A 27,491-nucleotide genomic window follows, 5' to 3' on the forward strand; every position below is an offset into this window, starting at 1 on the left:
CAGCGCTTGAGTGAACACTGCCAAGCATGGACAGCGTCTTTCAAGCTGTGTGGGAGGAATTAACATAAATTAACATGAATTAGCATGTTAATATGAGGGACAAACTTCGGAACGGAGTAGGGGGGCTGGGTAAAAAACAATAAAATAGCCACGGTGCACTGCTCTGTCCTGTGTTGCGTTATAACTGTGCTATAAACTGGACTACTATACAATTCAATATTATACCTTCCAATATAAACTACATGGTATAATATCATATCCATAGACAAATTCCACCTTTGAATTATACAATGCGTTACTATACACTACCCTATACTTTAGACTATAAAATATTAGACTTGTAATATTACACTATGTTTTATTCTATCAACCCTACTGTATACCACACTGCTGTATATTCACTATACAATTACGATACTATATATTGCCTTATGAATGATGTTAAACATTACACTGTTATACTATTTATTATTATACAACATGCTATAAACCATACCATTGACCGTCGTGTGAAAGGTATTAAGAGGCAGTGCCAGCGAATGGACTGCGGTCTGAAGGTCACTGTAAAATACAATCAATTAAGAACCGAAATGGTTTATAACATCTTTCCAATGGTTACTAAACCAGAATCCATCTTCTCGGTTGAAATTGTCTCTGTGTTTGTATATGTGGATGGCCTCATGAACGAATCTCTCATGGTAGCCGGATGGCTTGCAAAGAACCTCTGTCTTGGAGAAGTCAATGTCATGTGAGCCCACTGAATTATAACAGTGATCTGCCACGGCTGAGGAGTTCGTCCTACCGTGTTTCAAGTCTGCTTTATGTTCACGGATGCGGTCAGAGATATGTCGTTTGGTTTCTCCAAGTGTAGCTACTACCACAGAGGCAACTTAGTTTGTAGACGCCCAGGGTACTGTATGTCTGGAACCACATCTTTGACAGACAGGACCAGATCACGGATTTTGTGTACTGTGTTGAATCGTACCTGGATCTTGTGTTTATTCAGGATTTTGGAGATTTTTTAGTGACCCCTGCAATGTAGGGTAAGGTGATGGTTTTGAGTGGCTCCACAAGAGGATCCTTCTTCATCACTGGAGTGATGGCTTTGCGGATTGTGTAGTCGGAGTAACCATTAGCCTTGAGAGCTTGGTGTACGTGCTTGAGTTCACTGGCAATGTGTTCCTGGTCGGAAATGCATTGGGCTCTATGGTTTAGTCTTGATGAGGGAGTTCTTCTGGGATGGATGGTGGTGGGAATCCGGTTTTAAGTAAGCATCTGTATGGGTAGCTTTCCTGTAGACAGAGTGGCTCATTGAACCATCAGGTCTCCTTTTAATTAGGACATCCAAAAAGGGTAGCTTGCCATCCTTTTCTACTTCCATGGTAAATCTGATGGCTGGGTGTATGAAATTGATGTGGTCGAGGAATTGGTCTAGCGCAGGCCAGCCATGTGGCCAGATGACAAAAGTGTCATCCACGTACCTCTTCCATAGAGTGGCAGTCTGGATGGCGTCAGTTTCAAATTTTTCCATTCCAGGTGAAGTACATACTTCAGTACATACTTCACCTGGAATGGAACTTTCTAAAAACAAACTGAGGGCACCCCAATGGGCTCCCCCCTATCTCCGGTTGTAGCCAACGTGTTCATGTAAAAATTTGAAACTGACGCCATCCAGACTGCCACTCTGCGCCCGACCTTATGAAAGAGGTACGTGGATGATACTTTTGTCATCTGGCCACATGGCCGGCCTGCTCTAGACCAATTCCTCGACCACATCAATTCCATACACCCAGCCATCAGATTTACCATGGAAGTCGAAAAAGATGGCGAGCTACCCTTTTTGGATGTCTTAATTAAAAGGAGACCTGATGGTTCAATGAGCCACTCTGTCTACAGGAAAGCTACCCATACGGATGCTTACTTAAAACCGGAATCCCACCACCATCCATCCCAGAAGAACTCCCTCATCAAGACTAAACCATAGAGCCCAATGCATTTCCGACCAGGAACACATTGCCAGTGAACTCAAGCACGTACACCGAGCTCTCAAGGCTAATGGTTACTCCGACTACACAATCCGCAAAGCCATCACTCCAGTGATGAAGAAGGATCCTCTTGAGGAGCCATTCAAAACCTTCACCTTACCCGACATTGCGGGGGTAACAAAAAATATATTTAAAATCCTGAATAAACACAAGATCAAGGTACGATTCAACACAGTACATAAAATCCGTGATCTGGTTCCGTCTGTAAAAGATGTGGTTCCAGACATACAGTACCCAGGCGTTTACAAACTAAGTTGCCTCTGTGGTAGCAGCTACATTTGGAGAAACCAAACGACATATCTCGGACCGCATCCGTGAGCATAAAGCAGACTTGAAACACGGTAGGACGAACTCCTCAGCCGTGGCAGATCACTGTTATAATTCAGTGGGCTCACATGACATTGACTTCTCCAAGACAGAGGTTCTTTGCAAGCCATCCGGCTACCATGAGAGATTCGTTCATGAGGCCATCCACATATACAAACACAGAGACAATTTCAACCGAGAAGATGGATTCTGGTTTAGTAACCATTGGAAAGATGTTATCAACCATTTCGGTTCTTAATTGATTGTATTTTACGGTGACCTTCAGACCGCAGTCCATTCGCTGGCACTGCCTCTTAATACCTTTCACAGGACAGTCAATGGTATGTTTATAGCATGTTGTATAATAATAAATAGTATAACATTGCAATGTTTAACATAATTCATAAGGCAATATATAGTATCGTAATTGTATAGTGAATATACAGCAGTGTGGTATACAGTTTAACACGTAGGCTTTCGCGACCAATATTATTCATAATAAAGGTTTTTGGGTTAGATCGCGTTATTTATAAATGTGTCGTAACCCTCCACCACCCGACATGGCCAATCAGCAAAAAAAGTGTCACGTTGACAAAAGACAAATAATTCACTACTTTAGCCCACCGGTGTGTTGAAGAGTGAATCCACAACATTTACAGTTTGAGCACGACGTTTCGCTGGTAAATACATCCAGCATCATCGGGCAATTCGCCAGAATGGTAAAGCCCTCGCTTTACCATTATTATTAAATAATACACATTACATTTTGATTTAAAGCTTTCGTGACTGCAGTGATTCATGTTCTTGGCTCTTTCGGTGGAGTCACGTTGGGGGGGAAGCAATAAAATGATAGAATATCTATGTTTGTTGTTTTGTTGTTTCCCTTCGGCGTGGCTTTGCCGAGGAAGCTAAGAATATGAATGCACATTACAATTCCTTATCGGGGAAACACATTAATTAACGGATTACTAACATAGCATATAATCACTAACACACATTACAACTAATTACTAATCTACAACTCATTGCTAATCATAACCAATGACTTATTACTAATCGATTATATAATTACAATACCCCCCCCCCCCCCTCCGCCTCTAATCACTGCACCTGATATGAGTTAAATGATGATGTCACCCTGCTGCTCTATATAAAACCGGGAGCAAGCGAGGGCTTTACCATTCTGGCGAATTGCCTGATGATGCTGGATGCATTTACCAGCGAAACGTCGTACTCAAACTGTAAATGTTGTGGATTCACTCGTCAACACACCGGTGGGCTAAAGTAGTGAATTATTTGTCTTTTGTCAACGTGACACTTTTTTTGCTGATTGGCCATGTCGGGTGGTGGAGGGTTACGACACATTTATAAATAACGCGATCTAACCCAAAAACCTTTATTATAAGTGTGGTATACAGTAGGGTTGATAGAATAAGACATAGTGTAATATTACAATTCTAATATTTTATAGTCTAAAGTATAGGGTAGTGTATAGTAACGCATTGTATAATTCAAAGGTGGAATTTGTCTATGGATATGATATTATACCATGTAGTTTAGATTGGAAGGTATAATATTGTATTGTATAGTAGTCCAGTTTATAGCACAGTTATAACGCAACACAGGACAGAGCAGCACACCGTGGCTATTTTCTTATTTTTTACCCAGCCCCCCTACTCCGTTCCGAAGCGTGTCCCTCATATTAACATGCTGATCCATATGTTAATTCCTCCCACACAGCTTAAAAGATGCTGTCCATGCTTAGCAGTGTTCACTCAAGCGCTGTCTTCTGGACAGTCCTGATTCTTCACCTGAAGAAGGCTACTTGTGTTGTGGCCGAAACGTCGTGAGAACTTTATTTTATTATGTTTTATTTTTAATATTTTATTTCCATTCTACGTGACTTTACCGAAAGAACCAAGAAGATGAATCCCTGCAGTCACGAAAGCTTTAAATCGAAAGATACCAATGGGTTGTTTGTACAAAACCACAGTTTTTGAATTGTTATTTTGAAAAAAATGTTACAGCCACCTCCCCGTGCCATGTAAGACGTGGGGCTCGTTTGACCATACTTTACCATGCTAGACATGGTTGAATTTGGGTCCCGGGACCGGTTCAGATGTCATTTGCCACTGATGTTAGAGACGAAGAGACTCTCATTTTTAAAAGTGACTTGTTCAACCACTGTTATTACAACTACAATGTTGTTATTATTCATGTAAAAAAATGCAATTATTCACTTCCTTGGCGATTATATGAATTGTGGCGTCCAAAGTATTTTGCACGAGGTGCAAGAAAATAAACTCTCTCGTACACAATTCGCAGCGTGCGTCGGTGATCCTAGGAATCAATTTTTAATCGACGAATACGATTGTATTCACTCAGGGACATCGTGTGTGTCCGCAAATACGAGTTGAATACTGGCAAACCGGATTCCGGCTCTCGGTCTACATTGTTTCATCATGCGGTCTTATCGCTGCGAGGGTCACGTACAGCGCAGCGCCATCAGTCATTGCCGCGATAAGCGAGACTCAAGTTTAATGCTGCCGTAATAAAAACACGGGGACGCTGGCATGGTTAGCGGCGCGCCAGACCCACGATCCAGAGGCCGCCAGTTCGATTCCATCTGTCCCGGCGTGGCAGTTCTAAACGATGGAAAACTGTCTTTCAGTCCTCCCTGCCTCTGTCCACGCAGCAGGTGTGTTCGACTATGTGTTATACTGCAGGAGGAATCTGATGAGCTGTAAAGCGCTTTTTCACAGATGCCCAGGAGTGTCAACGGGTACGGCACAGTAAAGCGATTGGCAGATTGTGTGTGGTAGATAGTGCGTGGTAGATAGTGCGTGGTAGATAGTGTATGGTGTGGGTGCCTCCACCTCTCCTAAGATGTGTCTCCAGCGTGGAAGAGCAGGGCAGAGAATACCCCCAAGAGGAGCTCTCTGTAGAGCTCCCTCAAGTGGAGCAGCAGCATGAGTAAGCAATTGTAGGGTCGCGTCTTTACCTTCATAATATTGCAGACGCAGTTATATGCATGCACATCCAATTAATTTGACCAATGTTCCGAGGGGTGTGCCAATTCGGGACACTTTTTTTCTGTATGCGTGTGTGTACATTCCAGTTGCTTCTTGTTAATGCAAGTGGAGCTATGGACAGGACGCATTGCTGGGAGGCATGACAGGCAATGGAAGACTAATGATGGGATGGCTACCAATGGACAGACATCACATCGGGGTATCGCTGAAGGGGAGATGGATGAATTGAATGAACATGCGTGCAATACTGACATGTATTTCAACTGCACAGTACACCAGAGATGGAAGCGAGTGAAATAAAGTTAGCGCTTTTTTATGGGTTTAATTATTTTTTTATGTCTTCTGGGATTAAATGTGATCACTGAGTTTGCACAGGCGAGGGAGGGTGGCCCAAGAAAGGGTTTATATTATGAATTGTTATTTCTGGTGCCCTCTACTTGGCGAATTAACGATGACCACTTCACACAGCAGTTGCTCGAGCAACGGCTAACGAATACTGATATTTCCGTGGGCGATGTGCTGGAAACAATGCAGCGAAACTCTCTATTGTGGAATAACGGCGAGCTCCTGCGGGCCATTGCAACATCGCAAAAATAGTGTTTGCTGCCGCACTGTCTAGACATCTTAAGTGATTTTGGCCATTCGTTCATGCCAATGTGCATAATGTCCAAAAACTAAACAAAACAGCACAGGCCTCCTAGTATGTACGTAACTCTGTTGATCATCTTTTGCACCGTAAGTAGCCAACCGTGCTAATCGCTAAACACATTACAGTGAATTTCGATTTAAAGCTTTCGTGACTGCGAGGATTCATCTTCTTGGTTCTTTCGGTAAAGTCACGTAGAATGGGAAGAAGGCTACTTGTGTTGTGGCCGAAACGTCGTGAGAATTTTATTGTCTTATTTTGTTTTATTGTCTTATTCTCATTCTACGTGACTTTACCGAAAGAACCAAGAAGACGTTACAGTGAGTAAATAACGTGCAGAGGGACAAAGTGGAATGAGCCCCCTGCTCCTGGCTGCTCTGTTTAGTTTTACTCGGAGGACGTTGTTATGTAAGAGCCAACACCGCCAAGTGCCGCTCATGCACATTACGTTTTATGCTCGATCACCTCCTCCACCCAGAACAATGCACGTGTGTACGTTGAAACTTCTTTCGCACCGTACGTAGCCAACCGTGCTAATCGGAGGTGCGGAGGCAGGGGGGGGGGGACAACTAACTAAACACAAAAAGCGGTTCTAAAGAAACGAGTTTTCACTTTCGAAAATTGTGTGCGGTGCCTCAGAGGCGATCGTGGCCAATGTCTAAAGAGTCGCATGTTGGAACACAAATCCTTGCTCCAAGCGATGTCCTGCGGAAGTGGAATTAATATTGATGCACAACGCGTCACACGCGCGTGTACATGTGACCTGCATACGGTATAACCTTGATTAAAAGTTGAAACAATCAATATTGAATGTGTATAGTAACGGGTCAATTTAAAACGAGCAAATGGTCGTCTTGCATCGGTGCGTGTTGGCCTTTCGAGTATTGGGGCTTAATATGGGAAAATGTATTTGGTCAGCAGCAACTGCAAAATGGGACCCTTTTTTACCAGTATCAAAGTATGAACAATTAAGAATAGGGTTTGCCCTTTCTGGCAATAACACAGGATGTGTTAAGATGTTCAAACACCAAAAGGTTACCTTTTGCAAGGAATGAAGTCTGCATTAATCACACGGACTTGCGGTTCGTGCTGTTCGCCTCGTGTGGTTCTCTGGTTTGGCACTGCTGAGACCAGGCCAATCAGTTTCAAAGACAATGCAAAAATGATCAGAGCATATTTGTTTGCATTTTCACCACAAATACGTGTGGTTAATGTATAATTTTTATTCCTTGCAAACGGCATCAATCTATTTGGTGTTTGAACATCTTAACACCTGTTTTAGTGCCAGAAAGGGTAAAACCTATTCTTAATTTGTCACACCAATTGCAACAGTTATTGCGTTCTCGAAGCACAACAACAATAAAATCCCCATCATTCACAACGGGCATTTCAAGCAGAGCATCGGAAAGACTTCCATTTGGCGACGAAAAGCAACTTTCATCAACTCGCTCCGAAGCGGTGAACTCGATCCATCACCGTCAGTGTCTCTACCGACTGTGAATTCGCTCTTTCTCGCTGAATTCCTAATGTGACGGAGGGCCGTGGAAGTTGGTCACAGCGACAGCGTGCACGATGAAAACTGACGGGTTTTCCTCACCGGAGAGGAGGAAAGGACATTTTTGAAAAAAAAAAACGCAGTCGGTGGCAAGGGATGACGTATCCTTGACAACGCTCGCCGCTTCAAATAACACGTTGACGAAGGACAAACTTTGGTCACATTCGAGCGACATATAAGCTCAAGATAAAAATGTATAGGGGCTTTAAAAAATAATGATTTCACGAGAACGATAACTGCTCCCACTCAGTGCGGGACATACAGTCTGTACCACGGAATACGCTATGCATGTAATGTTTGCCCGTGTATATGTGCACGTGTGCACATATATACGTGTGTGGACAGGAGGTGCATCTGCCAGTCATCTCGGTCAGTCAACCCATTACACCTGGGTCTCTCCTGAGACCTCCTGCTAGCGAGCGTTCGGCAATGCGCATGGCCTCAAGCTGCACCTCGCCTGTTGTCCTTCCACCGCACCTCCAATTTGGCACGGCTGGCTACATACGGTGCGAAAGAAGTTCAACGTGCATACACAAGCACCGTGGCGATGTCACTACCACTTCATGACGAACGACGGTGGTTGTTGTTGTTGTTATTGCACGGCATGTACTCGGACGGCGTGGTGGTCTAAGTGGGTTTCTCAATTGGCTATGAACCCAACTAAAAACGTTTGATTCTTAGCGACAGCTATCAGTGGCGTAAATCTGAACCGGTGGTGGGCCTCCCTTAGAGCATGGAGACATCGACACCGTGGAGACAAAGGCGGCTAGGTGTAGCCCGGGCCGCGACATCCCATCATGCATCTTGGCCACCTTCATAGGCGCTCACGAAAATAATCTATGGGTGGGGGAAGGATCTGGGGAGGGAGGGAACGGTTAGGGGGGGCAGGATTTGTATTTATTTAAATATCTAGTTATAAAGAATGGCAAGGTGTGATTGGTAAAAAAGGCACACGTTATGGATTGGTTGTGCTCAGGGAATGATAAATTGTTTGGGTGGTGTGCACGCATGCTTAATATTGTCGAGCATTTCAAAAATATCACGCACTTTCATTCAGTGCTGCAACTCAATATCCGTTTAATTCTCAATTCGAGGCATTTTCCCATACTCTTGTCAGCATCAGCAAGTCGGAGATGAATATGTGTTATTTTTTGTTTTACTCACCAAAGCTTGGCCCCGTGCCAACTTCATTCATCGATTGATTGGCTGTGTTTGGTGGTGGCAGGTACGCAGCTCGATCTAGCCCCAAAAATCACAGACTACGTAATAATAATAATAAAAACATCGGTCGCCAGAGCCCAAGTATAAAATGATTAAAGCTTTTCGTAATTTGAGGCGAATGCAGCAGAACCGCGGACACACATCGCGACGCAGTGCCCCGTTCACAAATACGAAGGAGGAGGCATCATCACGGCGAGATGCTGCGCCACTCCGCTACTCCTGACGCAATCATCTGGCGCAAAGCACCTCGACGTCCGTTGCTCTACATCGGCATCGGCCATATGGAAAAGAAGGGGAAACAGCATCCTTGAAGACCGCTACAGCACTACATCTTGTTTACATGATGAATGCGTTCACGATCATGTCCAATTGTGCCGATGATCTGCCCGTTAAAGCGTCGGTAAGTCTCGAGGGCCTACTCAAGAGGGACGGCGTTGGGATGCTTGGGGGTGACACTGAACCGTGGCAAGTTATTCACCTTGAAGTGATGTTCAAGGTGAAGATGAGCAAAAACAAAAGTCACGTAGAGATTGAGTTCTCGCCAAACAACTGGAGATGTTTGTCGGCGGGACGTAACTGGAAAAGACAGCAGAATGTGTACCCAGGCGAGTTATTGAAGGCAAACGGAGACCAAAATTATGCTTGAAGAACAAAATATGTTTAATAAGTGCATACGACCCGCTATGAGATATATAATCATTTCAAATTGTACCGTGTAGGTATCCACGTTGCATGTTAAACTTATTTCGCAAGCATACGTAGCCAACGGTGATAATCGGAGATGCAGGGGTTGGGAAGGACAATAAACCAAACACCAAAAAGCAGAAATGAGCTTTCAAACTGGTAAGCTTTTTGCTAACTCTCAAAGAAAGAATGACTCGGGTGGCACAACAAGAGACCGGAGAGAAGCAGGAAGGCAGCGAGGCAGTGAGCCGACACAAACAATTGCCCAAGTTCTGCAGTCCTCCACATTCGCAGATGTTGTCAGCCGATGAACGAGTGTTTACATGTGAAAAAAAATCCGGAGCGCCCAGAGAAACCCCACGCCGTGCGGGGGGGGGGGTTAAATATTCTACCCCCAGACAGATGGAACTGCAGGAGTTCCACATTGTTTTGGCTTCTCCACACCCCCACCCAGTGGCATTGGTACAGGTCGTGAGACACGCCAAAATCACGGAACATGGGCCATCATTAATGAACGAGGACGGAATTGAAAGGTGCTAGTTGCTCAAAGAAGTATGGAAAGAACACATGCTTAGAATTACACGCACAGAGAGAGAGAGAGAATGACTGACGGAAGCACGCGGATTAGAGAACACGCACAGGCGTTAACGGAAAATGTAAGCGGGCTTGGGCAGAGACCTGGCACCAAAAAGGGTTAACGCCCATTGGTGGAGACCGATGTCGGATCGGAGGCCAAAGGAGGGACCTCACCTGAGGGGACATCAACTGTGAAGATTGAGCAATGAAATCAACTTGTCTGCAGGGTTAGGATGAATTGCTACATCTCAGGACCGTGAAATATGTTAACGGCATAGTGGATTGTCTTCTTCCAAGAGTGTATTGATCACGGCTCATGACAATGATGATGACATATACGCACGTATAATGTAGGCCCCAATATGCGACATACGGTTTTTTGTTTGTTGTACGATGGCAAAGTCATTGAAATTAATAAAGATAAAACAAAGGTCGTTCGGGATCAACACGGTTTACATTGCGCACAAGGGATTATGTGATCATGAGATACGTTTTAATTGGAGAGGGAGTCCGAGAATGTGAACGCATTCCTGTTGTAATGGACCAGATTAAATCAGCATTAAAGGGCCAGTGTAAGGTCAGTTCTTAGAGGAAAGGCATCGACTATCTTTAATGGCCTTAACAAGATCTGGCAAAAAAAAATGTTTCATTACGTATGGAAGGCTGCGACTTAAAACTATTTTATTCATCGGTTTTTGGCAATAAATGGATGTGGAACTGTATCTGCAGACAGAGAGGAGAAGAAGTGTTAATATTTCAAGGATAATGGTGTTGGTGAGAGTACAACTTTCAAGAAAAAAAATATATATCCAAAGATTACAGAAGTCTGTCCATATATATTTGAAACTTTAATGTTGGATGCGTCATTGGGGTGGATTTTTGTTTCCTCCAACATTTACTGCATTTTCTTTGGTTCTTTCGATAAAGTCACGTAGAATGACAATACAATTATTATTTTATCAATTTATTATTTTATTCTCATTCTACGTGACTTTACCGAAAAAACCAAAGAAGATGAATCCTTGCAGTCACGAAAGCTTTAAATCGAAATTTACTGCATTGCCATATGATTTTTTGAAAACTTTCTTCTGGCTCAGAAAGATAATCCTAAAATATCGGCTCAGACAGCCAACTGGACAGAAAACTGCGTCGTCAAAGTTTGATCTGAGGTCGGGTCTGAGTTACCTTTTTCAAAGTAGAGGGTCTTAAAAATGTTTAAACCCAGCGTTAAATTTTGAGACTGAGATTTATATCAGCCAACCTGCAATGAATGATGATTATGTTCCTGAGGATATTATGACAATATAAAGCCATCATGATATGACGGTGGCTTGAACGATGCTTTAATTTAGAGCCATGTGAAAAAAAAAAAAACTACAATCGGAATAACTTATTTTTAAATCTATATAATGGAGTTCAGAATTGCAATCGTTGTTGTAATGATGGAGGTGTATACTGTCGTGTGCTAAGAGGTTCTGGGGCTGAGGGAAGTGGGGGGGTGACCTGAACCGTTTCAGCTAATACTCGATATGTGTGTTCGCTGTAGCCAGGAATCAATTAAATACCAATGTTTGTGGTCTCGAGGAGGGCAATCACCCCCTATTGTCCTCCCTTGGATCCGCGGTGGCGAGATGTTAACTACCTCACCTGGTATACAGGAGGCCGTGGGTTCAATCCCGACCCTGACGCCTGCTGCTGTATATTTGGAGTTTGTGTGTCTCTCTCCTCGCGGTGGCGTGGATTTCCCCCAGGTCCTCCCAGTTTCCCCCTCCACATTTAGAATCAAAATCACGCGTTTAACAGTTTTTGGCCGCTATAAATGTCCGAACGTTAAGAAGCCGCTTCGTCGGAATTATAATTTGTGATTGCCAAGTCGCTTCTGAGAAAAAAAGAGCTGCATATAGCGCAGTGGGCCTGATATGGTAAAATACAAAAAAGGACTTCAAAGTTTTTGGGTTCACAGCGCACCATCAATCTCTACAAGCTGTACTGACAAGCTTGGTAGAGTATCGTCAAACAAGCCCCATGGACTGGCAAGCCCAAGGGAAGCCTTCACTCAGCAGTGGATTGACGAAAGAGCTAAACATTTTATTATTATTATTATACCGTACAACATCGCATATCTTATCTTAACATAATTTATATAGCACCTTATACGAGGCGCTTTACACATAATTAACAACGGCACGTATGAATTTAGTGGTGGAGATGAGGTGACTGAAATAGATGAGAGGAAGCAATGGGCAAATCTGTGACGCGTGAAGTCGGTGAAAGCAAAATTGATGGCAGTAAATGATGATGCATGGGTTGAATGGATGGCGATTGAGAAAATGAAGAGGGAAAAGCAACGGTGGTGGTTATGAGGGGAGATTAAGAAGGTCGTGGGGTGAGCTCGGGAAAATAAGCGAGTCTTGAGTGCGGAGCGGAAACTTGGTGGCTCGCTGAAGACGGAGATACAGTCGACGCAGATATGTGAAAAGGTCAGATTTGTGGACATCGTATAGAGAATGACAGTTTTACCATCATACACAAATACTACACTCGGTGTGGGTGGTTAATTGGGCTGGGTGATCACCGTTACCTGCTAGTGGACATCTGCAACAAAGAACTTCATAGCCTTCGGATTCCGCCTGCCTCAATAAAATATTCTAATTCAGATTCCGAATACCAATCTGCAAAAATACATTTTACAACAAAAACAATTAACCCCCAGCCAACTAAATCCACGGTTTTAGCCCCGTGAGCATGGTCGACTAATTGTTGGCAGCCCAAGCGTCAAGATGATAAAAAAAAGCTGTCAGTTGTGATGTTCAACGCCTGCAATTGGCGATTGTGGCCATTGCTAAAATAACCCTCAATGTATGGTCATCTCACCACTATAACCAGCAATATATCAGACAGCTCAAAGGCACTTAATATGAGGGGTGCAGGTGCAGGGTTCATGGGTGAAACAGACGTAGGGAGATTCCTGCTACTTTATTGCTTCAGGCACCGCAGCCAAGTCCCTGGGTTCAATGTGAGCAGGGTTGTTGGGTTTGAGTGAGACGATGATAATATGGTCTTCTGGTGATATGATGTTGACTGATATGGATTAAAAGACTCGCAACTGCCGTCCTGTTTTCTCCATCTCAAGGTCAAGCACTGAGCCAAAGGCACAACTGTTTGTGTTTTTTTTGTTGTTGCTACAAACACCTCAAATATGTATCTTGCAATGGGTGAGTGAAGATTAAATAGAAAATAAATTCAGAGTGCTGAAAGAGTTGAATCAATTCCAGGACTTTATTATTCCTGCCATAAATCTATCTCATCATAAGCATTCGTGTTTTTTTATGTTTAATGTATTTTTTAATATGAATGCATGCAATTTCAGATAAAGACCTACCCTGGCATCAATACCAATGCATATTTTAAAACCGTCGCATTAGACGCTACTGTACGGCGCTTCATTACAGCAATGAGTAAAAATTTCACTAATTGCACACGTGTGTATTATTATCTTAATTCGGAATAAGGCTCAAAATGAGCTGGAAAATAGCATTGAAATTATAAAGGTGCCTTATACATAGCAAAGTCAAATACGTATAAGGATAATTTTCCATTCGTAGTCCATATGCGGTTGTCGAGGACTTCTTTGAGCGGGACTAAAAGAAAATTAAATATACTTTATTCAGAGCGGGAGAAAACTTACCAGGATATGTGCAAAAGTATACAAATGCCCCCCCCCACTCCCGTAAATTCTGCCAAGAAAACGGTGCATCGACAGTCAACCCCGTTATGAGCATAATGAGATATTTTTGAGCTCTTGGAAGAAGAAAAAAAAGAACCGGTCCTGCCAATCAACCTTTATAACATCCTCTCCAGAGGACAATGACGCACTGTCTGACGATGGACCTGCATCGCGTTATGCGAGCCGTTTACAGCCAGGTCATCTCTGTGGTCTCAGGAACAAGCATTCTTCCAATGCGGTGCCCCCCCAATAAATACATAAATAAATGTGCGTGTGTCTACATATAAATGAGCAGAAACAACTTGAAAGTGTCTGACAAATTATGTTTTTGCTTTGAGCAGTGCACAATTTGGATATGGAGAATATGGTCTCATCGAGAATCCATAATATATTCCTGGAATTATTTTTGTCTATAAATATATATTCATAGTGCCATAAGCGGCGTATGCTACTTAACATCCAGAAAATGTCTGATTCTCACTGAGTATCCATATATATAAATGCAAGGTAGATATTGGCATTCGAAATGTATTTCTACAGAAGGAAACTGCATCTAAACTGGACCCAAAAAGTGACCATCGTAAATGTAAGAAAAAGTTGCACGTAAAAGAAGACCTAATGATGTAGGCAGTGACAAGAAGGAAACTGGCATCATTTGGACACATATGTAGGATACATATAAACAGAAACATTTCAAGTGCGTTGTTGGGGAAAAATGGAAGGAACTGGAAAGAGAGGAAAGCCAAACATAAAATGGTTTGATGACGACATCCGAGATTGATGCCAGAAAGATGTTGCACTGCTTGAGCATATTGGCACAATACAGAGGACAGTGGAAACAAATTATGAAATGTACAGTGGACACCTACGGGGATATCTACCCATAGACCGTGATGATGATGATGGAGGTAGGTAGAAGTTGGCCAGGTGGCTCGGAGATGAGACTGCTGAGCTGGCACCGCTGAGATCGTGGGCTTGACTCTGGCCAGCCGCTCAAAATTAAAACCGGGCTCTCCAGCGTCGCAAGTGGATTGTCTCGGCCTATTCACCGACGCACTCTAAAGCAATCACGTTACACTTTAGTTTTTGTACCGAATTCGAGCAAATTTCCTGCTCTGAGAATGAAACGCAAGCGTGTTTCCTGTCTCACGACGAGCGTTGCTCTCGACGGGTGTGGAGGGCCAATAATCACGGTGAAGAGATTTCAGAAGCAGTTCTATCGCATATCCTTCCAACGAACCGTTCGCTAACACGGAGTGCTGTGTGCACTGCTCCACGTGAGTTGCAAATTAATTCATCCCAGGACGACGCCAGTGGCACAAACAATATCAAATTGGAAATATGGGGGGACTAATATTTTTTTTTAAATACAATGCAGTGTGGCTTCTTCAGCGGGTTGACCGATTCGAGACAAATTCACAACCTGCAGGAGGTTGGTTTATTGCAACAGAAAGGTCACAATGCCCTTCGTAATGATAACTCTCCCACACTGCAAACCATAAATTCATATTTGCCACGGAATGCTCAAACTGGTTTTTTTTTTACTGAGAAATGGTGCACTAAGAAAATTGTTGAAGAGCCGAAATGCATTGCATGGCCTATTTTTCCTCCCTGAAATCAATTTCAATTTATAGCAACAATCCCAATTTGTGTTTCGCAAGTCCATAATTAATTAGAACTCCCTGAATATTGAAGACTTGTCGCCAAAACTGTCAGCTCTCTTCTCCCATAAGCTCACAGTAATGTTTTCCAAAAACACGTGATTAAGCAACATACATCATTTCCCTAAGCTGTGATATATATGGCGCTTCATGGGGAGCCTGAAGTAATGAACAATGAGATATATGGATATTCTATTTTTCCTGCTGCCCAAAGCAGTCAACTTTTTAAATGGCCATTGTGGTGTGTGTGTGTGATGTAGGACATTTTAAATGTACAAACACAAGTGAAAGTACAGGATAATAAAAATGCTTTTAAAATCATTATTATTCATATAATTTAATCAATCAACTTCTGGAGGAGGGCCTCTCCGCTCTGTGTTAATCGTGGGGGTTATTTGAGATTGCTTGGTTCATAGCGCAGTGCGCTAACCACTGCACTACCACTTCATCACGTATTAGACAATTAAATAGTAAATTACAGGCATGCAACAGCGCATCGATCCATTGATTACAACTGATTACTGCACTTGCGATGCATGCATCGAATCGCGTAAGATGCAATTATTTTCAGTACGTATACACTGTATGTAATTGGTTGACACGACCCCTGCAGCTACCACCATGCTCACCACAGTGTAACAACAGGTTATGCACAAATCAAATGGTGACAATCCCATCGAAAAAAGGGGTGGGGGGGAATGTTTGCACCCCTATTTTTCGAGACATTTTATATGTACAAACGTAATTTAGAGTACAGGAAAGCAAAAGAATGGTAAAATATAAGCATGTGAAGAAAAGACGTAATGTGATATCCTGAAACAAGTTTTGTATATGGTCATTCATGCTACAATAGTAATCACAGCCATTGCAAAACTGAAATTAACATGCAAAATGTTATTCTGCCCTAAAGAAATACAATACAAAGAGATGCACGCTAGGAATTACAAACACATGAATGTGTAAGAGCGCAGAAGAGCGTAGAAGCGTGGTCACCACATCTACGCCTCCTCCATATAAGGAACGAAACAGGTGGACTTCTCCACAAATCTAGCTGTCGCCTGATGAAGCTAGTTGTAATTACTGGTGAAACGTCGTACTCAGATTGTAAATGTTGTGGCTTGGCTCTCCAACACACCGGTGTGCTGTACTAGTGACGAATTGGCCACGTTCTGTTTACGTGACAACCCTTACTAGTTGGCTGTGTCGGGTGGTGGCGGGTTTAACGACACATTTATATATTTACGCGATCTAACCCACAAACCTCTATCATGGATGATATTGGTCGTGAAAGCCGACGTGTTAAACATGAATGTATCAATATATTTATTTACTTTTGCTAGAAAATTTACTTTAAAAAAATAATTTTAGTGTTACCATTTCAAGGGAAATTACTAAATGAGAGTTTAAAATAAAAAAAATGGTTGACATTTCTGTATGTTAGATGTAAAAAACCCCACACTCTCTATCTCCTCTGTACCAATTTCTCTGCATGATTATGGTTGATTGAAAGTCATTTAGGGAGGCATTTGCTGCAATTTTAATGTAAAAAAAAATGTTAAGACGTTAAATGCAAGTGACAATACTGCAGTTTATATTTCTTATACTCGTAACCGAATTATCTTTGAAGCTCATCCAATCAATGCAAATGTAATATGTTTAATCTCTACAATCAAGCAATAACTTTTCAGAACATTATCAATATGAATGCAATTTTGAAATTGATTTCTTTTTAAGCTGACATCGAAATCACATTCCAATTGAAGGCATAAGCACATTTTCTAAAATTTCCTAAGCCCCAAAAAAACACGTCTTTCTTTTTTTCCAGTGCATCACGAAAGGTTCCAACACCATCGATAAAAACGCCAGATAATTCTAACAATACGAATATAAACGGTGACGTTAGGTTTAGTAATAAGAAAACAATACATAGATTTTTTTAAAAAAAAATCTGTAAAAAGTCTCACAATACTTGACAGAATGTAGCAAGGATTCCATTGTACATTTGGCAGCGTTACTCTCAATCAATGCCCTCCCCCTCTGCAGCAGCACATCCCATTAAGCAGACGAGCCATGCCTCGATGACTTCCAGGCACTGCGCCACGCTCGCGTATTTGACGTCGCTCAAAACATCGCGCCCGTGGGGCACTCTCGCCTTACTTTGACAACTTCCTCCCACCAGGCCCCATCCTTTTGTGCTCCTCCACTCAAGCGCCGCAAAAGGCAGACGCGGGGCACTTCTTGGTCATCCGGCGGACAGACGGCACGAACCCACGGCGGGCAGATGGTGGACAACAATCCCCCCCCCCCCCACCCCCACCTCCAATTAGCAGCATGTGCAAAATTAGCTGCTTTTTTCATTTAACCAGTCGGTCACACGCATGGATTGTCACGCGCTGAGGCCGTTATGTGTGGCCTCGCAAGTGGGAAAGGTGCTTGGAAGGAAGAGCTGCTTGCTGTAGGGGGGGAAAAAGAGCAACCTTGTGCAAACTATTCACTCGCGCAATGAATGAAAGAAGAAAAAAGGTGTGCTTTCACCGTCTTCAAATCCGTCGTGACCTTGCCGACCTTCCCATTATATCCCCCCCCCCACCCTCTAATTTCATCTTTGCCCTATTCTAGCAGCCACTTCCTCTGCTCCGTCAATCCCAACAGGATAATAAGCCAATCCTCTTTCGCTCCTTTCATGTTCCATTATTCCTGAACAAGGAGAGAGAGAGTGGTCGAGAGCGGTTAAGCTCCATTGTTCTTTGAACTCGGTGACCTGAGTTCGATTCCCGGCCGACGGCTAAAATCAGTGGCCGAGTGTTATTTATCTCTTTGTAGATTTTTTTAGCTATCACTGTTATTGTTTTTTTTATTTTCTTTCAATATCGTTTTGTTGTTTTGTCAGAGTTGACATACGATTGTTCAGCTTATCTATCAATGTAGCAGCTTTTTCCGTAATTTTCTGCCAATACCGACCCCCAGATTGTGCCCGACACCTGTGAAGCAGAGCTTTGTGGCTTATTGGCTTTTTCCGGCTTAAAAAAAAAACACTTGAATTGTCGACGTCTCTTATGCGTGCGAGTGTTTCACGATTTGCACGCATTAATCGCTTAAATGCCACGGCATGTCAAAGAGACGCAGAACACGTCAGGGCAAAAATACATAGGGATGATGTGCGATCGATGCAAGAGTCCCAAGACCTGCAGAGAGTCCCAAGGAAGCATGGGATATACACTAAACGATCTTATTTTACCAAGTAAAGCCCACTGGGCTATTAGCTATTATTTCAGAGGCAATCTGGCCACACAATGAAGATAATAGCCCATTGAAGGAGATTAATCACCATCGTTGTCATCACCACATGTGCGGTTTTATAGTAGCATGGCCAAATCATCTAAACGCACGAGTCGAAATGTGGAGGGCAAAAAAATCCACGTGACAAAGATCGTGAGACATCTGATATCTGAAGGGATCCTGGGTCCCCAATTCACCAAGCCACACTGACCGGCGTGGTAATGTACAGCATTGCCGAACAAACCCCCTGAATTAACGCAGCAATGGATTGACAAAGGGTCATACATTATTCGTATTTATAAAGAATTAAAGCTTTCGTGACTGCATAAAATTACTCATTGGTTTTTTCGGTAAAGTCGCGTATGTAGAAATACCATGAAATTATATTAAAATAGTATTAAAATAAATCAATCACGACGTTTCGACCGCAACACAAGCGATCTTCATCAGGTGTCAAGAACAAATCATGGAGGTAAATACAACAAGAAGATGAGAGACGAGAATTCAACAAACCTAAGAAAAAATTACGTGAAGCACAACCAGTCAGGCCAACAACACAGTTAGACACTTGCCTGGCGGACCATGAATTTCATGAGATTGTTTTTTCTTAGATTTGTTTTTTTTTAGGTTTGTTGAATTCTCGTCTCTCATCTTCTTGTTGTATTTACCTCCATGATTTGTTCTTGACACCTGATGAAGATCGCTTGTGTTGCGGTCGAAACGTCGTGATTGATTTATTTTAATATTATTTTAATATAATGTTATGGTATTTCTACATACGTGACTTTACCGAAAAAACCAAGAGTAATTTTATGCAGTCACGAAAGCTTTAATTCTTTATTAACACACTTCTACGGGGAAGTTACCTTTGCAATTCTGTCCTAAATGTGCACCCCATGCCTGCTCCTACCCCCCCCCCCCCTGCAGGATGTGCTGATTTCAGCTGCCGCACCCTCTCTCTCTGCCCCCTCCCCCCAACTTTATTTCCTCCGGCCCCCCCCCCCTTTCTCTTTCTCCTTGCTTCTCTGTCCGTCTTTCTTCCCTCCTTGCCTCTTGGTGGGCCTGTATATGTATTTCTGCTGACTTTGTACCTCGTATTTGTTCACTCTGTCTATGCTGGTATGTGCAATCCAGAGGTTGAACACGAAAATTTAGCACTCTTCTGAAATTCGTGGTCCGCCAGGAAAGTGTCTAACTGTGTTGTTTGTTGGCCTGACTGGTTGTGCTTCACTTAAATTTTTTCTTAGGTTTGTTGAATTCTCGTCTCTCATCTTCTTGTTGTATTTACCTCCATGATTTGTTCTTGACACCTGATGAAGATCGCTTGTGTTGCGGTCGAAACGTCGTGATTGATTTATTTTAATATTATTTTAGTATAATTTTATGGCATTTCTACATACGTGACTTTACCGAAAAAACCAATGAGCAATTATTCGTATTATTCATAAACAGCCTTCCCTTCATTCACACTTCTGGCCATTTCAGATTATTAAATTATGATAGATTTTTTTGTAAATTTCATTTCCTTAATCCCACCGGCCAACGCCCGTACAGAATTGTCAACACACGCAGATGAAAAGATAACATAAACATCCCATCCTCTGGCACCACTGAGAATCCTGAGTTTGAATCCAGCCAGGGAGCCCGTGAGTTTACCAGGTTATCAACTGCAGTGAGTTGATGGTCTCAACCTGGTCAGCAATAACTGCACAAACAAAACGCATTCATGAAATTTGGTTCTCCACTTACTTTGGCCAAATTACAGCTCCGAGCATTAAAAATCGGCTTGACTTTCATGCGAATGAACCTTACTCTCATTTGCAAAGTGCGTGGGTAGAGTGCTTGCCTCTACAGAGCTGACCAGAGGTCACTTGAAGGCATATCAGAGATGGCTTTATAACATCTACTTCCAATGGCTGTTCTCTCATTGGAACGGTTGCAATAGCACAATAAAAAACAAACAATCCCATTGCAAAGGAAAGCACACTCTGATCCATTATTTGTAAAGCATCACCAGTCCAAGCACCAGGATGAAGTTCTTAAGATGGCAAACGCGGGACTAATGGCTGGGTGCGTTAGCCTGCCCCAAGAAATTGTCAACAGGCTATATATACGTACCGGGAAATAGGAGCCCGTATCGCTTGTCAACCGTTGACCTTGGCGCTTGTAATACCTGCCTCGCACTCTGCTGGTTGAATGCCCCCCCGTGCCATTGTAATAATGGCCACGTTCACAGCCAGCAATCACCGAGACACTAAAATAATTGGCTGGCGAGCACCTCTTTTCTTTGGCAACAACTGCTTGCGTGCAAGCTGAGATTGCTGTGCAGGCAAAAGCCTGCATCTCATTATGCCGTATAATTATCAAAATAAAATAGTCATATTTTTTTACTCCGGTGAGTACCCCACGATGTAAACCCAATGACATTGACTTAAATTCCTGCCCACGTCTGACGACAAAATATATATAATGATTAATGTCATATCGAATCGTTCATGCAAAATTGCATCTCACCTTTGTTGAGGAAATACAGACACAGCTGGACGTCTGGCAGACGGTGAGCCGGTGCCAACAATTGCTCTGCAGTTCTCTACGTGTTAAAATCTGTTTAGCCAAATGGTATTCATACATGTGGGAGGAAACCGGAGCACCCGGAGAATACCCACGCATGCGAGAAGGCAACACCCTATCCCACACAGAAGGGCCAGATGGACGGTAGTCAACACCATGCTCTTCTGCATTCTGCTGGCAAGCCAGAATATTGTACTTCGATGTCCGTGGGAAGGGGGTCTCGCATACATTGTAATTTGTCCGGCGATCCAACAACCCTCGCGGCCTCCACAGGGCTGGAATACAGACGTGCGCCGCCACAACAGAGGCAAATTGTTATGCAAACTCACCCTGGGGCTCGCCAACCCTCACCGAGCAGCACGGTGAAGTATGGACAAACAGTCCCCACGACCAAAGCGCCATCATAGGAAAGCCTTCATTCATTCGTGGATTTATGATAGTAAAATTATTGTAATTATTTAAACTAATTAACATGAAGGAATGTCTATCGTGCAGAATTGTCCAGAGAAACAACGGCCAATCGGTATATATTTTCGGCAGCACACCTTGTGTGCCTTTAAAACACATACATACATTTCAACATTACCAAATTCTTCCAATGTGATTTGCTGAAAGCCGACGCTATAAGACCGGCAATAAAATCCTCTCGTACCCACAAAAATGGATTTCAACGTGAACCACATGGCAGGATATTGATGGAAGTGGCCGCACTTCATCATGGTTCTGTAACAGTGTCGTAACTAAGGCGGGGAGGGTGGGTGGGTGTCCTAGCGGCGTGAAAACAATTCACAAGCCACCCTCATGGCGAGAGACATTAGGATTTACCGGTCGGTAAACAGCCCTGCTGAAACCAACACTTGCCCCACTTTTGGACAGTGCCCTTAACAGCCCCGACTGTGCGCGTGTGTGACTGTGTCTTTGTCCTACAACCGACCGCGGTGCTCCTGAATGAATGAATGCCATCTCATTCGAACTCAGAGGCTATTCAGTAGGGGTGCCTGGTGAGTATCTGGATGGGAGACCATCTGTCTTGGAAAGCCGGGTGTTGTATTAACCGACACGAATGTTCGCTGGGCCTGTGCGGTGAAGCAAGGGCACGTGATCAGAACAAAAAACGCATAAACCAGCGGCAGGCTGAATCTCATGCATCAGCAGAGGTTATCTGGGCCACCACCATGCTGTAGCAAGGGACATTTATTTGCTCGTATTCATTCGTTGATCAAATAATGATTTTTTTTAAACAATCTACTCTATTCAAGGGGGTCATGGCAATAGGTTTGGGGAAAAGAGGCATTCCACTTAACGTGCGAGCATTTTTTTTTTACTGCATCAATCAGATTATCATTGGACCTTTTCTTCCCAGTATCAAAGTATGAAAAAATAAGAGTAGGTTTTACCCCTTTCTGGATATGAAGCAGGTGTTCATATGTTACAGGCCAATCAGTTTAAAACCCAATGCATATATGATTATAGTTTGTTTGCACGTTCACCACAAGAACGCGTGTGTGATTAATGCAGACTCGATTCCTTGCAAAAACGTTTCTATTTGGCGTTTGAACATCTCAACACCTGTCCTTATTGCCAGAAAAGGGGTAAAACCTATTACCATTTTTTTCATATGATCGAGATTGTTGCCCGTCGTCACTCGCAAGTTTCCCACCTGTCACGAAAGAGGGGAGCTCGTCAAGGCTTGGTGGGGTTGCGGAAAGTGGAACGATGTACAACATTCGTGTGTCCAACCCAATGTGTGATCCGATATACAGCGCAGAATTGTACACACTGACCCCCGTAGATTAACAGGCGTATGATACATCTCCCACCCCCCCCCCAGCTCAATCTATATGATCCGACACATCGCACTCTCATACCGTCGACAGATTAACATGTGTATTAGTGATTTATATATATTATTATACATATATAAACTCAACAGCTATATTTACAGATCGATTCACAATCCGACGCATTACCTTCTGTACACCTGTCCGCAGTTGAAGTACGGCAGATTAGCATTTTAACAAAACTTGGGGGAGGTTGATTGAGGTGAAGTGGAGCAAATGTATAATTAGAAAGGATGTCTTTGCCAAAAATGTAACGGCATCGCACCCAAAGAGTTTTCACGCAGCGATGCACAATGAATAGCACGCTTCGTCAGCGCACAATGTGGCTGACGTTTCGGGCAACGGCCATTTTTCATAGCAGCACGTGGAATGTACGTGGCAAGGCAGACATGCACCATTTTAGGTTAAAAACCGCAAAGCGTTAAAACGTTCAAAACGTGTTGATCCCATTGCTGCAGTGTTTGCTCGTGGTGTTTGTACACCCCTAAATAAACAAATACACTCAAATGATGAAATCCTATCGACACGTTCACAAACGGGAACATTCCCAATGAGCCGTTGGAAGGGGAGGCGCGCATACAACGAACGCGTGTCGTAGGAGCAATGAAACACAGACAGAGACAAAGATCCCCCGTATAGCCTATAACATACTGTTGGGGCAAGTGCCGTTAGCGAGCACCTATGAAGACCGGAACGGCACACGACGGGGTGGGTCACCAGCACCACACACGGCCGCCTTTGTCTTCCCAGTGGCGACGTTTGCACACCGCACCAGGCGCTCAATTGAGGCCGAGTCGACCTAGGGGAGGCCCAGGACCGGTTCACATGAATCGTCACCGGCGTTGATGGCCGTGAGCGGGAATCGAAACCCGGATCGCCCGTGTTTCATAGCGCAGCGCGCTCACCGCTGCCCATTGAAGCACAGAGACACGCACGCGGTCATACAATCTCATCGGCGCCTGCAATCCAGTGCCACACCGACGCTGGCTAGACGCGGACCGATAAAAAATACAATCGACGCGAACGCCCCCGCGACTCGTTTCGCCTGCCACTGGTGGGTTGTGGACGAAGCTCTCCTGGAGTCGAGTTGTTTGATTGAAAGCGCTGGGCAATCTTAAGCACGCACGCACGCACGCACTCGATACCGGCCAACAAACAATTGGTGACGCTTCGTGACTTGAATTGCTTCTGCTGCTGGCATCGGCGTCAGTTGGTGTGCGTGCGTGTGTGTGCGCGTGCGTGTGTGTGTGTGCGCGTGCGTGTGTGTGCGCGCTTGCTAGCCTGTGCGTAGGTGCGTGCGTGTGCGTGTGTGTGCGCGTGCATGCGCGTGTGTGCCTGTGCGCGCGCGGGTGTGCGCGCGCGTGCGTATATTTTTTGCCCAAGTATTGAGGAGAGAAGGGGGCATAGCCGTGCAAAAAAAAAAACCCCACAGCGCCGGCACCGCTGAGCGCAGCTTGAGGATTAACCATCGCCGCCGACGTCTCTGTGCAATTTCCACCCGACAGCTGCATCTCACGCTCGCAGAGAGACGTGGCACCAGTCATCGATACGTACCGTAGGCACGGTATATAAGGCAATTTTTTTTATCGAGTGACGAAAAAATTGTATATAGAGTAAACGTTGGATGTGAGCACACCTCTGGGGAGCAATGCCAGCTGTGATCGTATCAGAAATTACCCTTTGTCTTCAACCCCTGCACCAGTGTGATATTAGGATGTGTTGCTTATATCAGAGCCGTGCTTATGTAGAGTGTCCTTGTTTCCAGATTATACTTTATCGTTCAAATATGGTTAAGACTCACGTGCTAGATAACCAACCCACGGCATGCAATGCCTTCCGTACACTGTCATACTGAACATAGAGCTTATGTTTAAGTATGTACGGTATCGTAAGCTATGTAATGGGAGGGGAGGAGAAAAGTTGCTGGACATCTGTGAACATACTGGGCATATGTGAACAAGAGCTTCACGGCTCATCGGAATCCTGCGGTCTAAATAATAATTCTGAGACTCTGATTCTGCAATGAAGTTGGCGCATGCGCTGGACGGCAACGAGCTACTTAACATCAGACGATCGCAAACGAAATACATGCAGTCGTGATCCAGGGATGGAGCAAAGCCCTGTAAATGACTGACTCCTCGACTAATGAATGGGGGCATGGAAGCCAATTACTGAAATAGCATATGTCACGGCTGCTGAGGAAATGACCTCAATGTTTAATTGGACGCTTCAAATATTAAAGCACGAGGCTAGCAGACTACCTCGAGCGGCGGCGCACTTGACACCCCACTCCTCCTTCAGCCCCGATGGATAATATGGGTCAACTGTGCAATCGACTCGCCTGCATTTTTCCCCAGGAGCAATTAAGTAAAATATAGTTTGTCAAACAAAATTGATGATGATGGAATAAAATGGAGAAAAAAAATCCGGCGAACGCAAATCTGTCTCGTGCATCTGCTGCGTCAGTCACACGGTGGCTCATGACGCGTGTGCAACAATGAGCGATACGCAAAGTGGCGTCACTTAAAGGTTGCCACCTATCCTGGTTTTCCCAGTATTTCCTCTTTTTTTATTGAAGTATCTGCTGCCCTGGGACATCTGTAAGTCTTCCTGGGATGTTAAAAGTACCAGGTTTTTTTTTTTGTCAGCTGCATAATAACATTATAATAATAATAATACATCACTCAAGTAAATGCATTTACATGCAGCTCTCTGCTCTTCTGAGTATTGGTAAATGTTATTTGCCCCACGATGTGTGCCGGTTGTTTGTACCTACTGGAGTTTTATCGAGCCGAGAGTCACTGCTGCGATAAGAATATTTTCCTTTGTTTCTTTGACAGAATAGGAGAGAGAGAGCGAGCAGATGCTAATCCAAAGTCTTTTTTTCTCAGTCGGTAAATGATAATGGCGATCATCAACACAAATAGTTATTCTATATCCACTGATGAATGAAAGCCTCCCCGAAGCCTCCGGTTACATGCAGCTATAATCCATCTTGCACCTAAATGCGCTATAATTCAATTTCCCCGTCTCTTTCCTGATTGCCCATCACCGGACTCTTCCTTCCCCTGTGCTGTCATTCTATCACCCGTCCGTCTATCGATCATCCGTTACAACTACTCATCCACCCCGGCCCCCAAAAAAAACGTTGAATATATTGTTGATATTTTTTTTCAGGCTGCCAATACCAGTTTATATATTGTAACCCGCGCTGGTTTAATACAAGGATTTTATATATATAATTATGAGCACACATATAAAACAACATGCGGCAAGATGCCTATAATATCCTCTCTGTGTTATGTTGTTTTTGCGCGCGCGCGTGTGTGTGTGTGTGTGTTTCTAATAAGGCTCGTGTAATTGCGTTTGCATTGAATTTGCGTAACGATCGTTTAGGCAGAAGCAGCGGTTTCAAGGTTTTCAGCCGACGACGGCCCATTATCATCATCCTCCACAATCCTTTGCCGCAGCTGTTCCCAACAAACCAGTGCCGTTCGTGAAAGTTCCCTTTGCCTGCGTGCTCCAGTCGGAGACGCGCGCGCGCGCGCGACACACCGAGCACGTCCGCAGAACGACACGCGCAACATTTTGCCACCGCCCGATTCGACTCGCTCTTCTTCTCTTGCCGAGTCAACATCGTGAATCGTGAAGGCAACGAGACGTCCGTAGGAGGCAATGCAATGGCGAGTGGGCACACCTGGCAAGTGATTGCAGACACCCCAGATGAGGGGTTGGAGTGTGGGGGGGGGGGAAGAAATGTTGTGCAGGACAGGTAATTAGCACGTAGGTAATGCAGATGCAGTTATTGTTTTTTTTTGCCACGTGCTATGGAAATACAGACGAGCCCTCTCCTCCTCTCCGTCTCTCTCTCTCTCTTGGCTACGTTGAAGCGCAACTTGCCCACCAACCCCACCCCCACCCCCACTCCCACCGCTTTCTGAGATCGCTTCTTGTGTTGAATTTGTGGTAGGACAAGAGACGATCCTCTGGCGATCCAAGATGCGTCTGTTCGAATTAAAATCACGTGGCGTGGCCGTCAGCTGCAGGACACGTCAACTTGACACGTGCTTGACTGTCTGTGTCATTGCGTAAGCACGGAGTGGGGAGGGGGGGGGGTAACCTCCCGTGCCAAAGAACGCAATGTTTTGAATGTATCCAGATTCACAGCGTCATGATGTGCACGCGTGAGTTATGAACGCCAAGAATGTTCAGTCACCTCTCGCCATATTCTCAACCGAAGGCGCGTTAACTGCCTAACAGCTGCTCATGATAGACGATACAATAGATTGCGTGCTTAACTTTAGATTAAATATTAAATACGAGACACCTGTGTAGGGTTTTCCAAAG

General features: G+C 44.0%; 1 protein-coding gene across 3 annotated transcripts in view; it reads right to left on the reverse strand.

Moving 5' to 3' along the window:
- LOC116943912 (zinc finger protein 385D-like) overlaps window positions 1-27,491 on the reverse strand; it is a 105,770-nt gene that overhangs the window by 74,652 nt on the left and 3,627 nt on the right. For 2 of the 3 annotated variants that reach the window (XM_032957259.2, XM_032957257.2), the window contains exon 2: window positions 8,749-8,823. The exons of the other annotated variant lie outside the window; for it this stretch is intronic. In XM_032957259.2, the coding sequence (XP_032813150.2) occupies window positions 8,749-8,775 (27 nt within the window). In that variant the 5' untranslated portion in view covers window positions 8,776-8,823. The remainder of the gene's footprint in view (window positions 1-8,748; window positions 8,824-27,491) is intronic. 3 annotated transcript variants of the gene reach the window in all.

Source organism: Petromyzon marinus, chromosome 19 (genome assembly GCF_048934315.1).
Source record: "Petromyzon marinus isolate PM22_M1 ecotype Great Lakes invasive population chromosome 19, UKy_Petmar_22M1.pri1.0, whole genome shotgun sequence".
Lineage (NCBI taxonomy): Eukaryota > Metazoa > Chordata > Hyperoartia > Petromyzontiformes > Petromyzontidae > Petromyzon > Petromyzon marinus.